Source organism: Colletotrichum fioriniae (assembly GCF_027942845.1).
Source record: "Colletotrichum fioriniae strain IMI 355084 chromosome Unknown scaffold_3, whole genome shotgun sequence".
Lineage (NCBI taxonomy): Eukaryota > Fungi > Ascomycota > Sordariomycetes > Glomerellales > Glomerellaceae > Colletotrichum > Colletotrichum fioriniae.
Window position 1 is genome coordinate 427,554 of NW_027076839.1, and position 15,480 is coordinate 443,033.

General features: G+C 52.8%; 3 protein-coding genes across 3 annotated transcripts; 1 reads left to right on the forward strand and 2 right to left on the reverse strand.

Moving 5' to 3' along the window:
- Positions 1–3,734: 3,734 nt before the first annotated feature.
- N0V96_003015 (uncharacterized protein) lies at positions 3,735–4,804 on the reverse strand (the record flags this gene model as incomplete). The annotated part of the gene is made up of 2 exons (XM_053189832.1): positions 3,735–4,113; positions 4,170–4,804. 2 exons carry the CDS (start codon positions 4,802–4,804, stop codon positions 3,735–3,737), a joined length of 1,014 nt encoding a protein of 337 aa, XP_053052755.1.
- Positions 4,805–9,176: 4,372 nt separating this feature from the next.
- On the reverse strand, positions 9,177–10,742 carry N0V96_003016 (uncharacterized protein; the record flags this gene model as incomplete). Its single annotated transcript, XM_053189831.1, has 1 exon — positions 9,177–10,742. One exon carries the CDS (start codon positions 10,740–10,742, stop codon positions 9,177–9,179), a length of 1,566 nt encoding a protein of 521 aa, XP_053052754.1.
- Positions 10,743–12,880: 2,138 nt separating this feature from the next.
- On the forward strand, positions 12,881–15,104 carry N0V96_003017 (uncharacterized protein; the record flags this gene model as incomplete). The annotated part of the gene is made up of 3 exons (XM_053189830.1): positions 12,881–13,142; positions 13,206–13,732; positions 13,806–15,104. 3 exons carry the CDS (start codon positions 12,881–12,883, stop codon positions 15,102–15,104), a joined length of 2,088 nt encoding a protein of 695 aa, XP_053052753.1.
- Positions 15,105–15,480: the final 376 nt, after the last annotated feature.

Below are 15,480 nucleotides of genomic sequence, written 5' to 3' on the forward strand. Positions count from 1 at the left end.
GTAGACGATGGCTTTTGATTGACTGAGCCCTCATACTGCCAGCATCGTGACCTCAATCACTTAACTGGACCCACATGTAACTTGACAAAAGCCGGCTAAGCCAAGCCCTACCGAGAATGAGATACCTCGAAAGGTCCCATGGGCAAGTCACACAAATGCAGATATTCCAGCCTTGGACATGGTCGCCAAATCTAGACTGTAAGAGACTGGTTCTCCTTCTATGCTCGAAACCCGGTTCAAGCAGGCTCAGTAGGTAGCACGTGGAATACACCGTGCGAGCTCTGCTAGAGTTGAGTCACCTCCACTTCCCAAGGCCATTTACACCTAGAGCCATTCTATCCGGAGCTTTGAAAGAGTACTCATGGGGTTGACTGATCACGAAGTTGACCATGAAGCTTTATAACACAAGCGCGAGTGCCTCGAATGATGAACCCGATCTCAAGCAATGCTTGAAGACATGGTTTGAGTTCAAGACTTGGTAGCATGGGTCGTGGACAACATGACCAGCTGTTGCAAAATTACAGGTTTGAAGATATCCGCTGATTTTTCTTGAACTAAGGTAGGTAATTACCTAGGACACATAACGAGTCAAGGTATTACGAGATAACGAGACTGAAAACAACTCGAAATCATGGTTTAGAACCAGACGTGCTTTTTCGCGAATGTGTGATCAGTCTATCCAGCGTGTAAACACAGAAAAGCGCAGCATCAAACATGGTGAGTCCTCTTCAGGTGTCACGAAGCAATGCGCGTACCAAAGCCCCCCAGGTACGCGCATGCAATGGCCATCGTTGATACCAAACGCTAAAGAATACGATTGGGACCTCGCAAGTGACACGAGAAGCAATCATGGTGCGGCAATGGGCTCTGAAGAATCAGAAGACCCATCTAACTCCTTTCTCAGCTTAATTGTCCGCCTTTCCAAGTCGACCTATGTTGCCGTGGGTCGGTCTGACGTTTAAGACGACGTGAGCTTGACTGGTAGTCTTACCAACAGATCTTCTAGGCTGAGAGAAAGAGGAGACGAATGCTTGCAACAAACTAAATGACTATTACCACTTGATCGAAGAGAGACACCGGCAACCCACACTAAAAGTCCTATTGATATATTCGCCTTAAAGGATGTCCATGAGGAATGGCCGATACCAACAACTTCAGTCATGGAAAATTTTGCGCAGAGATAACCAGAAACAACGAGACAATAGAAGATATCTAAATATTGATCAGAGCAACATGTGTAGCCGTACTTGACAAGAAAAATCATGTACTGAAGAGACGAAACTTATGACCAGGGCCGGCAACATTCCTTATGTTGTCTCAAGGGGTGTGGATGGGCACAATAAGTTAATAACAATGGTCCAGCCATCCTTTTGCCAAGAGGACTAGGAAAGACCTATCAGGTAGATTTACGTGGAAATACATGCAATCGAGGCCATGGGTCGAGTCTATGAGAGCATCTCTATGTTGCAGAAGGGAGCTACGCGCCAATTCAAATAGAAGACTGAACGCAATTCCAAGATTTCTAGGCCGCAGGCAAATCAGCATCATTGACATATCATCATTGATTCGAGAAGAATGAAACACAGTCTGTAAGAAGAAAACGCAGCCAAACCAACAACAAGAAGTCTGTGGCTAGATTAGGGGAAGCTGCCATGCACTCAATTGCCATAAGCCATAGAGAGGCCCGAAGATTGAACTTATTGACACGCGCAGCACTCTACAACTGTACTCCGCCATTCAAACAACAACGCACTTCACATGAACTTATTGTCGATGTCGGGTACATGTCACATGACCTTCCAAGTGACCTTCACCATACAATCCCGTAAGGCTGTCGGCCTGTCGCCTACAGCCCACCACTAGACCCCGGAAGACTAACCAGAATTGTCCCGTGATTTCTCCGACAGGAACCCCCTAATGGTCGTTCACTTCCTCCCGAGGTGATATGATTCTTCCTTCCTACAGTGATTGAAAAGGAGGGAGACTCGACGGGTCACGTTTTTGGGTGTCCAGATACATGACTGATGTGAAAAACCCCCGTGACTCTCGAGTACGTAAATTAGCTGGATGAGTGCCGTTGTCTCATCATCTGTCTGTCTTTATCGGCTTATATAACCTCGACGACAATAAATGGCTTCATAAATGCGTCTCAAATGTATTAAGGACCGTCTGTACCACGTGGGTGCCATCTCTGGAAGTTCTAGTTGAAAAAAATGGCAATATATCATCTCCTCCTTTCCCGAACAGTCAACCCTTATGGATACATATCAAATCAACTCGAATACCCCAAAGCTTCAACCACAGAAGCGCGACAAACAGACAAAGGTACTGACGATTCCAGTGTACCTTACTGCAAAGCCAACAATATTACGTGTATGAAAACCAAAAAAGTCCAGATTGATATAACTTCATCGGACTCAAGAACTCTCATAAACACCTGACTAGCGAAGCTTCTCCCCACTTCACTGTCCAGACGCTCCAGAAAGCTTACCTTTATTTCGAAATAGCAAAAGTAGCTAACCTTGATGCAGGTGGGAAGTCTATCGTCCCAACCCAGGTAGATGGGTGGGTAGATGCATCATAAGCTTCAACACCTATCAAGTAATAGTTCATTTAGCTCCAGTAGCACGCCCGTTGCTGATGATTCTTCGCCACACTCATGGCCTTTTTCATACTCTCGCTGGCCAAGCACATTGCGCGCATCTTACATTCAGAATGGGTGTTGATATACAGATGCCAACCGGGCTTCGTAAGATAGGTACGTACCCGTACTCCGTAAACCTCACGCCAATTCAAGTGTCAAGTTTCCCCAAGGTAACAAATACAACCCTCGTACCATGATTCTTCAATGTACTGCTAACCTAGTCCCTCCGTCGAAGCCAAATACTTGAACCGCCGAGACCTCAAAACGGGCTTCCGTTGCCGAATTTCCCGCATCTCCCGCCGGCCTTGGCGATCAACTGCATCGAGATTACCGCCCGTCTAAGGTACTTACATTATCTGCGCCGTCAGGTATCTTATCTTAGGCGACTCGAGGAGTAAATTAAAAACGAGCACAACGGCTTCCAATGAAATGACACACCACCATCTTTGATCTCCAATCTACTGTCTTTGATGGCATGCAAGCTGCTGCACCATCATACCAAGCATAATAGGCGGACCACCAAGTGCCCCTGTTAAGCCACGTGTGGCTGAAGTAATCCCCAAGAACCCGTCGCATCCACCCACACCGTCGGATCGTCGTGACGTCGCATTTCCTCGACACATCCAAGCTGAAACGGACCCCAAACTGTGACATGTCGCACAACAGCCGCAGGTTCGAACAACATCCCTCCAGCAAAAGTAACGGTGTACCATTCCCGAACCAGGAGCGGTTCGTCACCGAATTATCGCGAAATCGACGGGCCAAAGAGGGACAAGGGAACAGGCAAAATCAGCCTTCACTATAGTGTTGTGGATATTCTTTTCTATGAAAGAGAGAGCAAAACTGACATCCAACTATTTACGACAGATAGGGGACTCCTCAGAGACGTGGAGGATGAAGAGAAGTGGGCCAAAATAAAAAAAAGATATAGATGTCACGCTGCTGCTTGATGCTGATGATTCCGCCACCACGGGCAGAATAAGTAGTCCACTCCTAGAACCTTCTCGGCTCGTGAGATAGCCCCTCGGTTTTCAAAAAAAGATTGCCCCCGAACAAATTGTCTCGTATCCGGTCGCGTGATGTCGTTGATTTATATACGCTTGGCGGTGTCGCCTGCGATAGCCCGTCTTCTCCTGTAGCTCTCTGCGTAACCGATGCGCTCGTAGGTACCGAATCCGTAGAAGGCCAGTCCGATGAGGAGCCAAGTGCTGGTAACAACCAGACCGACGGGGAAAATCATCAACTGAACGCCAGGGAGAACGAAAGCGACAGTGCCGTTCTTCAGTTGAGCCACAACTTCGTCAACGGCAGCTTGTGCAACGGCGAGGTCGGATTTAATGATTTCTTTGGAGAAGACACCCGTGAGGAAGGCAGCCTCGTTCGAGGAGACGTTCGTGCTAACGGTCTGGCCGGCGGCGTTGACGCCGGTCAGCGTGAGGGTCGGCATGACGAGTGCTTCAAATTGGGACCTGAGAAAATATTAGCTTCAGTACTTCAACTATGCTAGTATAAATGGGATTCGTACATGGACATTGGTGCCACCATTCTGCTCTGGTCAATCTGTCCGACGAACAAATATGTTTGCAGGGCCTGTGGCGTGACGACTCGTTTTTGCAGGCCGGTCCACGGAACCTCAAAGCTGAGATCCCGTTTAGCGGTGGAGCTGCCGATTTTGCTGGCGCTAACTGGCGAGACGGAAGCTCCGTTAAACGAAAGTCCGACCTGGATGTTCTGTGGCGGGATGCCGGCAAACGCATTGTTTGGCTCAGAGACCTTGAACAACCGTAGGTCGGCTTCAAAGACACCCGTTTGGGCGTTCAGACTCGGCAAGTTGTAGCAGATGCAGGTTCCGGACGGGTTCGAGGCCTGGTCGAGGTGTGAAAGGGCGTCGGTGCATTTTGCCGACGTCTCTTGCTCCCAAGCTGTCATGTTGATGGTGCCGTCGTTGTTCAGAGTAACCTCGGTCGCTCTCGAAACCCACTCTGCGTCCACCATGGAGCTTTGTCGCTTCTCGATGTATCGGTTTGCAACATCCTCGTAGCTTCGTTCCAACACGTCGACCGCGCGAACTTCAATTGCGGAATCCATCGATAGCGGGCGAATCTCGGCGCAAGCGCGCGAGGCCAGCGCCGCCGTGGTGACAACCACCTTCCAATACATTGTCGTCGATAAAGTTGAGAGAAAGCGGAGAGTAGCGTTGTAGCCGGGGAGATCGGGCGGCTATCGTATTAATGGGCTCGGGGCCGAGAGAAAAGGTGGAGCGAATTGCTGATGATGGTTTGGCGTCGCCAAGGTCTAATTACAAAAGTCGGGTCCCGGCCGGCGGCGAAGCGAAGCGAATTGAAATAAGACGAAGCCAAAGAAAGAGCGTAAATCGTGTCCACCTCGTCGAGTGCCCGGAATAGCGTGGTTGATTGACTGACTTGTCGTCGAAGATTCGTTAACGACGGGATCGAAGCGAGACAGATCGATTCGAATGGGATCCAGAGGATGAGAGAGAGGGAGAGAGTAGAGTCGCTGTGAAGAGGGAAAGTATAAGGGTTAAAAAAAAGGGACCTGCCCGTCAGAGGGAAGGATACTGGTTAGTGCTGGCTTGGCTGGACTCGGGTCGGGTTGGTCGCGAGATGTCTTGTCGACTCGACTCGGAATGGCGCAGAACGAACGAGAGAGAGCCAGGAAGGAAGAGTGCGAGAGAAGGATGGGGTGGCGAGGAATCAATAAGGACGGAGATTAAACGTCGACAAACGGGCAGGGCACAGCAGGGCTGGGCCTTTGACAACAGGAGACGTGTGGGAGGAATTGTGTCATGCAGCGACCATCGTGGTGCCTGGCAAGACGAGCAATGGCCTGACACGTTGTGATCCACAGCAGGGCTGAGGGGTGGTTTGAGCCTTTCTTGGGTGCGGTCCGTAAGGAGTGGTATATGGTAAGGTAGGATGGAGATGGGATTGATAGTCTGGCGGGCGCGAAGACGAGGGTTGGTTCACTGATTCTGGGAGGTGGAAACGGCGAGTTTGGTGCTGGTGGTCGGAGGTAGTCAGGAGCCACAACGTGAATGTGGTTGTCGGGTGCGAGTGTCAAGGTGTACTCTGGCGAATCGAGGAAGAGACGGAGACGAGTATCGGGAGGGGGGTGGTGTCCAGATAGGGATGATGATGGTCCTAGGAGGATCTGAGGCCAGAGGCGTGCTTCAGCCGACTGTACGAAGAGTACGGATACGGTGGTACAACTGGAGTGTAGTAGAATCGACAACTACTATGTATAGAGTCTAGGTATGGACTGGAAAGAGCGAGTTGTGGTTGCGAATGTGGACGATGGATAAGACTGTGTGTGTGGTCTGTGACTTTGTGAGACGGCAAATGCAACGAGAGGCGCGCAAGGACCTGGGTTGTAGGATGTTGGCAGGCCTGGAAACGTGGAAACGGGACGCACACGAAAAAGGTGTGGAAAGGGGAGGTTGAAGTGAATAACGGAGGTGGGCTGGAGGGAATGGAGGGATGTAGAGAGAAGATGGAGGGGATGGGAAGGTGGGCGAACTGTGCAGCACTGCAGAGGCTGAGAGGGTCCGAGGCTGTAGCGGGATGGTGCCAAGTTTGGATCTGAGGGCTGTGATTGGCTGCTGGGGCGGTGGAGGGACGGGAAGACTGGAGGCGGCTGCGAGGTAAGTTGAGGTAAGGTTAGCCGAGGGGACCTTCCTTTAGTCCTCTTTGGGTGTAGCGTACCGGTTTGTAGGGAAAGATTAAGCAAAGACTGGTCCACGTGACGCGAGTGATGGGGCCCTCTTGGAGTACGTACCTACCTCAAGTAAGGTACCTACCTACCTTGGGTACCTGAGTATCCGTATCCGTTTCGATACGTATCCCTCGGTCGCATTCCATTGGTAGCCGCCGTTTCTCTCTCCCTTTTTTGCCACTCCCCGCCATACGAACGAACTTACGGAGCATCCGTACGGATACACCATTTCCACTACCTACACATTTCTCTCGCTTTACCGCCTCGGCTTCTTTTCTTCTTCTTCTTCTTCTTCTTCTTCTCCCCCTTGCCAGCCACCAAGTCTGCACTTTGCTAAGCCCGAGTAATACGGGACTCGGCAAGATGCATTATGGACCAGCCAGTTGTCACACTGACGGAGTGGTGGCCATGGCTCAAACCGTAAACGCCGTCGCCAAAACGGTACCGCTATTCCGTATGTAAACCACATCCCCAAACCGTCTTATTCTTCCAAGTTTGTGTCTGCAAGGTTCGACCATCCCCTCAAAGGGGAAGCTCAGATGTGCCACTTGTGCCTGGATCTGCTGAGCATATCCCTACCTCGCACCAGCACCCAGCCCATGGCATTGTCGGATCGACTGGAGATGGAACAAGCGTCGTTCGAGGACTGGTCGGGGGCTGAAGCAGTTTTTGGGCCACAGCCCGCCTTTGATTGGTGCGACCTTGCCTAGGGCGGGAGGCGCCAGGGGTCTTCTGTGAAGATTGTTTGGTCAGGGGCACAAAGTACGATGCTCCATGATCCATCAGCCACTGGACCAATCCACCACCCATCCAAATTGCTAGTGAAGATTCTGAGAGGCACAGTCAGCAGACAAAGTCCACACATTAGGGGCTTGGATCCCATCGGCGACAGCAACCACCGGTTTTAGACTTTGAAGCTGCACGCTGCACAATCCGATGTTCGAATACCTTACATTACTGGACACGGCACGTACCACGAGCACCTATCCGTCTATTCCAACGTCTACAATAAGGTGCTAGAGAAGCAAAGGATGGGACGTGTCGTGATCGAATGGTCTTTGCGCCTCTTCGCTCGGATGTGATGACTGTGGTACGCATCGCAAGGATGAGCCGTGACAATGAGCAAAAGGAGGACGGACGTCGAGACCATCAAGAGACTTGATATCGCGGCCATCGAGCCATTCAATCTAGGAATGGCCGCATCATCACGCTCTCATCGGACACCAAGAGACCAAGAGGGCCAAGCCCGGCTCTGACATTGGAAAAGACCACCACAGAGTTCAACTCTTTCAGCGCCCTCAATAGTCAATATCCGTCCTCACACCGAGCAAGCAGGCCTGCATTACCGCGCGCGGCGTCTGCAGAGTGCAGACTGCAGGCAGCGGCCCTTGTCTCAGGTGAAACGCGTGGGCCCAGCACGACCAGGTCGAGCGCTGAGCATTTCCATGGCATCCCTGCAGACACCGCTGCGCACCTCGCCCAATTCGATGGACACCGCTCTGAAAGGAAATGGGGAATGGGCAGCACGGCTAAGCGGCATACGCTCGACGCCCATGTTCCAGCTTGTTCTCACCACCAGTTCGTTGAAATGAATGGTAATGACATTGGGGAGGAAATTTGGTATTCTCGAACTGGGCAGCTCTTTGGGGCTCGAAAAAGGTACCTACTGTACCACAGCCAGCGAAGGTGCACATGCCACATTATTCATCAGCCGCAAGCCACAATAGGAGAAGTGGCTGACTCCAGCCACATCTCGCAAGTTTGGTCTTCCTCCATCGACCCTCATCCTCCTCACAACAACGTTTCATCCTCTTGTCGCTGCCCCCCCTGCAGGTTTTTAACCTCCTGTCACCAAAAAGCTTGGCTTCTTCCCTCTCGTCTGAACCCTGGCCTACCATTGCTAATCAAATTGATCGCCCCTGAGGCGTACCCTATTGGCACAATGCCCTGCCCAATGGCCCATCTACCGGGAGAGGCTGGCTTGCCCTCAATTTGAGGATATGGAGTTCTGGTGCGGTCAGCCTGTGGGAGGGCAACAGATGTCAATAGTTGAATAAGATTGATCGTCGCCTCTATCAGAAACATCCCCGCGATCTGTCAACATCTCTACATTAAGCCCCGACCACACACTACGCATACCCGCACCATTACCTACGAATGCCTACAGGCTATTACAGCACGGAGTACAGGCCGGGTCACTTCAAGATTCGGTTCTGAGCTGCCGAGGAAAAGCAACGACGTTCCATCCGACCGCGAGAACCACAGCGTGGCCGAAGCCCGAAACGCCTCCTCCATCTCCTGGTCGCTCCTGGTGCGACCGGTTTCGGGACCCAGCTAGCCCAGGCACGGCTTATCGCGCCCGCCCACCTTCCGGGCCCCTTGACGATAGCCCATAGTCGTTGTAATAAGGTGAGAACGGCATTGAGAACAAGGGCCATCTCTTTGGTATCGATGGGATTACTCTACGGACCACCGGCGATAGACTCATCAACCCGGTGCCTCACGGGCCTTTAATGACGCGGCCGCGGTGAAATACTCGGCTACCGCGGCAAGCATTACCGGTTCATCTCAAAATCAACGGTCCATTACTGGATTGACACGATAAGGCTTACAGTTCAAACATCGTCAATGACGACTAAGGAGTTAATCGCTGGTAGTGCCCCCATCGCAAATACTACCAAATTACCAAGACATCGCCAAACGCCAATACCAAGCCACAAAACACCAATGAACCTGTCTCGCGTCTGGGAGTATCGTATCGGCGCCCTTGAATGAAAGTCAAACCAACCACTTCGCGCCATCATTCCGTCACTCGCTGGCCCCAATACCGTGGCAACTTGCCCTTGGCCCATAGGGCCGCCTCAGTAAACGCCAGATACATCCCCGTAAAGAACCAGAAAGTCATGACGACGCCGAATCCGCCAACGAGCTTGGCATCTACTATTCTGCCCACCACAACGTCACGCATGGCGTTGTTCATGAGCAACCAGCTGTACACTGGTACAAGCTGGCTAGCTTGCATGGCGATGGACGAACGCTGATGTGTAATCTGGGCCTTTTCTCGCTCTCGTTCTTCAATGGTGTCAATCATCCTCCAGGCGACTTGGTTGTTGATCTTTTCCCAAGTAGCCTCACACGCCATCGCTCGAGCCTGCGCGGCCATTGCCTCCCGACAGTCTCTGTCTTTGGAGAGGTACATGACCTTGTCGACAAATGTGTCCAGGTCGTTGGGCGGTACAAGGTATCCCGAGCCGCCATCATCGATGATATCGCTTGGCCCGCCCTCATCGCGAGCGACCACCGGAACACCGCTTGCCATGGACTCCAGGACGACCAAGCCAAAGGTTTCCGTAACGGAGCAGTGAAGGAAAATGTCGCCCGATGCGTACGCCGTCGCCAGGTCGTCTCCGGTCTTGAACCCGGCGAATATGACTTTGCCTTGCTCCCTCAGAGGGTCAAACATCTCGTGAACCTCTCTTTCGACTTCTGCATTACGGTTCCCTCCCACGACATAGAGCCTGAAATGAAGACCTCTTGCATCGAGTTCCTTTACTGCCTTGGCGAGGAAATCGAACCCCTTCTCACCCGCTACCCTGGATACACATATGAGAATGACCTCTCCGTTCGGCGCAACCTGCTTCCTCAACGCCTCGCTGCGCATCTCCGGCCGGAACAGCTCCGTCTTGACACCTCGTCGGAGTACCTCGAGCTTGGAGCCCTGAACCCCTTGGGCCTCGAGATACTTGCGCACGAAGCGTGAGGGGTAGAAAATGGTCTTGACCGATTCGTGTTGGAACAGAAAGCTCTGGACCATGGCGAAAGCGAAGACCGCCATGGTGCTGAACGGGTGAGGGAAGAGGATGGCGCAGTATCCGGCCAGGTCGGTCTGAAAGTTGCATATCACCGGCACTCGTCTCTCTTTTGGCTGTTGTTGGAGCTGCAGCATCACCTGGAAGCCCAGCGATGCTGGCGAGGCCAGGTAGATCAGGTCAGGCGGGCTGTCCGACCCAAAGGTTCTCGCGAAGAGGGCCGATACCCGCACGGGGTAGACGACAGAGAGCTCAGGGTTGAAGGGCAACGGGTATCCCTGAAGGCGCACTTCGACCTGGCTGTCATCCTCTGTTGCGGGAGAAAAAGTGTTGTGCTGAGTGTGGTTGTGAGGCGCCACGACGGCGACGAGCGCGCCGTGGGATCGCAGGTGTTCGACGAGCATCAATGTCGTCCGGCTGACGCCGTTGACGGGTCCAAAGGACTCTGTGCAGAGCAGGATGCGCTTCCCTCGTAATGAAGATGGGAATATGGAGTTGTCGTGAGCTGGGTACCGTGGCATGGTGCCGTAGCTCTTTGGTAGAAGAGGTTCTGCCATTGCCGGTGTCTGCGATGCCTTAGCCAGTTGCCATGTAGGCTGGGTTTACACTCTCATCGGAGCTTCTGCGTCTTACCGAAGAATCACTCAAACGTATTGCAGAGACGGTAAATGTGGGCTGTCACTAATCGTTGGGGTGTTGATGGACCGCAGGTCTTGGGTGCAGTGTAAGGAAGATGATGGCGTTCGCCGAGCGGGAGGGAACTGCGCCATAGGCGGCACTTGGCCTTCTGATATCTACCTCACGCATAGCTGCGATGTTCGGACTGGAGAAGAAGCGTACAGGTCAAGCGGCCTACATGTCTCATTATGCTAAGCGCACTATCACGCAGGTACCTGAAATGATGTGTGGCGGGGGAGGGGCAGAAGAGACTCGAATGAAAGAGCCTGTCGGTGTGTCGCGATGGACCACATGGCAAGCTTCTCTGGCCGACCGCAAACGTGGTGGGGGCGGGGCAACTCATTAAAGACTGTCGGGTGCATCGCTGCAGGGTCCAGAACCCGACTCCGGCTGCGCGTCGAATTGTTCCCGAATGATTCTTCTTTGATGATGGTGCTCTGTGGCTGAGACTGGTGAGACTGTATCATGGGAACTATGAAGTAACCAGCATTTCCCTAAAGCTATCAGATGTTTGGTAATTTATCTTTTTGTTCTCTTAATGACCATGAAAGTCCGGTCCTTGCTGTATGTCGCAAGGCTAACATCGACATCTGAAGCCGCATAGTTGAGGAACAAACGTTGATATAGAGTCCTCGATGACGGTCAACGACGGGATCAAGCAAGCTTACACATCCCGTCAAGCTTACATGGTTCCAGAGAATCCCCACGCCAAGCATTCAACCTTCTCGTCCTTTTTTTCTTTTGGCATATCTGTTTTCGTACAAAGCTGAGGTGGTACAGAAATCACAATCTCAAGACATCAGGTCAACAGCCAATCAGAAGCCTTGAACGCGGCACATTTCCGCTTCGGTGGATGAGAACCAATCAGCGAAACTGTGCCAATTTTCCTAAGTCACAAACACGATCAAAAGGTCACATTTTCTAATTGTCGGCCGACGATTGACCACATGACAAGTTCCTGATTCATACACATGGCAAAATGTCATCCAAAAAGCGAATCGCGGGCTGTATCCAGATGCCCGTGGCTCCTCCGGTTGGGTGAGGGTTATCGACGACCTCTTTTCCACGATTTACACATTCTGGTGTAGATTTACCGGCTACCCTCTCCAAGCCTGACGAATCGTGGTCTGCCTCAAGCATGATTGGATCTTTGCGAGGATGCAATTCGCTGTTTGCCATCACCCATGCCTTGACGAAGTGCTATCAGTTGGAGGGGTCATCGCAGCCGGGGAGGGGCATCGTGATGTTCGTGATGGAGATCTCATGGCCACCTGCGTCAATACTCGACGATAAGCCGTGCCGGTGTCAACTTGTAGCCGTTTAGTCATTGGTGACTTGCTATACGCTCGGCCGCTATCGGGATCAAAGTACGAGCCAGCATTTTTGTCCACCCGACACTACAAGGGTCTTATCGACGCTGCCATTCCTCATGTTCAGACGTCGCATGAACTCTTTGCCCTGAACCTCTTTATGCCATATTATACCTCGAATCTACATACGATCCATCCCACGTCTAGCTATAACCTCCATCTCCCCCCCAACTTACACAATCGCACCCAATCTCGGAAAACGGCAGATTGACCGCCGCGCCGCGTCTCCTCATACACCATTGTCCGGAACTGACGCGCGTCAAGCTCTTGAAGCTGATGAAGGCTCATCGCTCGTCGCCCGGCACGCGTTTCTTGGTACAGCAAGAAGCTTGATCATCAGACGGGCGGTTGCTAAATTCGAACGGCCGACGCCTTGAAAAGCCACGTCAGATCTACAGCCAGACCGGTTCGTTCCCGCACGGCCGCCACCGTTTGGGGGACCTTGCCTAATTGACGATAGTGAAACGAACGCCCTTTTTTACCATCGGACGAAATCACCAGCTTGCTAGTGGATAGCGAGGGCCGGTTTGGGTATTGCGCTTTTTTGGATTGAAGCGCTTAGTGGTATATACACGTCGCATTCTGGAAAATCTGGGAGATAGAGAGCTGAACCCAAGGTCTTGAGGTGCTTGATCACGGGCGCGACAATGGCGGATGTTTACGATATCAATGTTGTCCTTGGGGATGAGGATGTATATGAGAGAGCGTCTACAGTTCCTACGACGCCTGAGGGGAGCTGCACTTTCAGCCCTGTCGTCAGAGCGGCGAGTCGGCTGGTGATTGACGCTGACGACGCGGGCGAGGATGTCTTTCCTCAGCTCGATACGAAGGCCGAGGAGGTGAGATTTACTGGCAACGGTGACAGAAATACGGTTCGCAACATCTGCTGTGTAGGGGCTGGCTATGTGGGTAAGTTGCACTTTGGAGAGGTACAAGTTTACTGAGATGCGGAGAGCTGACTTTTCGAATTAGGAGGGCCCACGGCGTCGGTCATCGCCTTCAAGAACCCTCACATCCGCGTCACGATCGTAGATAGAGATGAGCGCCGGATCAGGAGATGGAACTCAAAGCATCCCCCCATCTACGAGCCTGGCCTGCGAGACATTGTCCGAGTTGCGAGGGACGGCACCAAGGGATGTTCAGCACCAATTCCCAGCGATCCCGCCAGATTGGACCGCTGCGAGACTTTCTCACCATCATCATCAGTCACCTCTGAGTGCGGAAGTCAATGTGGCGAGAGCAGCAACATCTCAGTCCCGCCCAGGCAGCCGAACCTCATCTTCTCCACAGATGTCTCAAGATGCATCTCAGAAGCGGACGTGGTCCTCATCGCAGTCAACACTCCGACAAAAACGCGGGGTCACGGCGCCGGCAGCGCAACGGACATGGCGGCATTTGAGGCCGTCACCGCCGAGGTGGCCAGGCACGCGAGACCGGGGGCTATCATTGTAGAAAAGTCTACCGTCCCATGCCGGACCGCAGAGCTTGTGCGAGAAACAGTGAGTCCAGACTACCCACAAATAAGCTCCCAAAGTACGTCAAGAAGGTTAGCTAACTGGGCATCTCCCGCAGCTCGCCGCCCACCGACCAGGCGTACACTTTGAAATCCTCTCCAACCCAGAGTTCCTCGCGGCCGGGACAGCCGTAAATGACCTCCTGCACCCAGACCGCGTCCTCATCGGCGCAAACACGACGCCCTCGGGCCATCGCGCAGCCGAGGCGCTGGCGAGGGTATACGCCGCCTGGGTCCCCCGCGCACGCATCCTAACGACAAACGTCTGGTCCTCTGAGCTCGCGAAGCTAGTCGCCAACGCGATGCTCGCGCAGCGGATAAGCAGTATAAACTCCATCAGCGCAATCTGCGAGCGGACGGGCGCAGACGTGGATGAAGTTGCTGCCTCCATCGGCCGGGACCCGCGCATCGGGGATAGATTCCTGAAAGCGGGCATCGGATTCGGGGGTAGTTGTTTCAAGAAGGATATCTTGAGTCTGGTGTACCTTGCCGAGTCACTTGATCTCGACGAGGTCGGGGAGTATTGGCGCCAGGTGGTCAAGATGAACGAGTACGCCCGCGAGAGGTTCACGAGGCGCGTGGTCAAGTGTTTGAACAATACCCTGGCTGGGAAGAAGATTACGGTGCTTGGGTACGCTTTCAAGAAGGATACGTCGGATACGAGAGAGTCACCTGCGCTGGAGATTATTCGGGCATTGTTGGAGGAGGGACCTAGGGAGATTGCTGTGTTTGATCCGTGCTGTAATCCTCTGGTCATTCAAGCGGAGATCCGGCAGCTCTGCGGGTCGCAGACGATGACATCGGGGCAAGACGGCGGTGATGCTGGACCCTTGGTCGTGTACGGGAACGCGTACGACGCTTGTCGTGGTAGTAACGCGGTCCTCATCACAACCGAGTTTGACGAGTTTCGGAACACGGGTGAGCTCGGCGTCAGGGATACGCCGGGTTCTGCGGCTTCTTCTTCTGCTTCTCCCCACGGAAGCACGACATCGCGGGCGGCGGAGGCGGTGGGCCAAGAGCTTCGGCAGCCGGATGTGAGACTAGCGCTGGATAAGGGGGGGATGGGCGCGGCGACTTTGGATGATCCGCTTGGGCGATACTTTGCTGAGCCTGCTTGTGCGGGAGATTGCCCGGATTGTCGGGCGGAGGAGGAGGATTGCAAGGTCTCGGGGTTTGCTACTAACGGCCCGGGAGTGGAAGCGGGGAAGACGGTCAAGGAGAGGGTTGATTGGGAGAGTGTGGCGGGAGATATGCAGGCTCCGAGGTGGGTGTTTGATGGGAGGGGGGTGATTGATGCTGATGAGATGGCCAAGCTGGGGGTTCGAGTAGAGAGTGTTGGGAGACGGGGGAGGAGTTGAGCCTTCCTCATCTTAGAGAAACGGTAGAAGAAGTATAGACTATATCTTACCTAATATGCTACAAGATGAATGAGTGGTGTAAAGAAAGCCACCGTCAACAGAAGTTATCGTGAGAATCGATGAGCCCAATTTACAAGAGTCTCAACAACCAGCCACCACCATTCATGGACCCATCATCTAAGTTAGCTATGGCAAATTAGGAACCGAGTCAAAATGAAAAGGGCAGAACCAGTGCCGACATGAACGGAATCAAGCCCGCAAGCACGAGCAGATGCGTCCCAGAAGCTTCCTTTGCTTACCTCAATGCACATATGATGCGTGTGCTCTTCTTTTCGTCCGATGCTTGAGTCGCCGTTTCAAGTTGAAAACTTGAGAT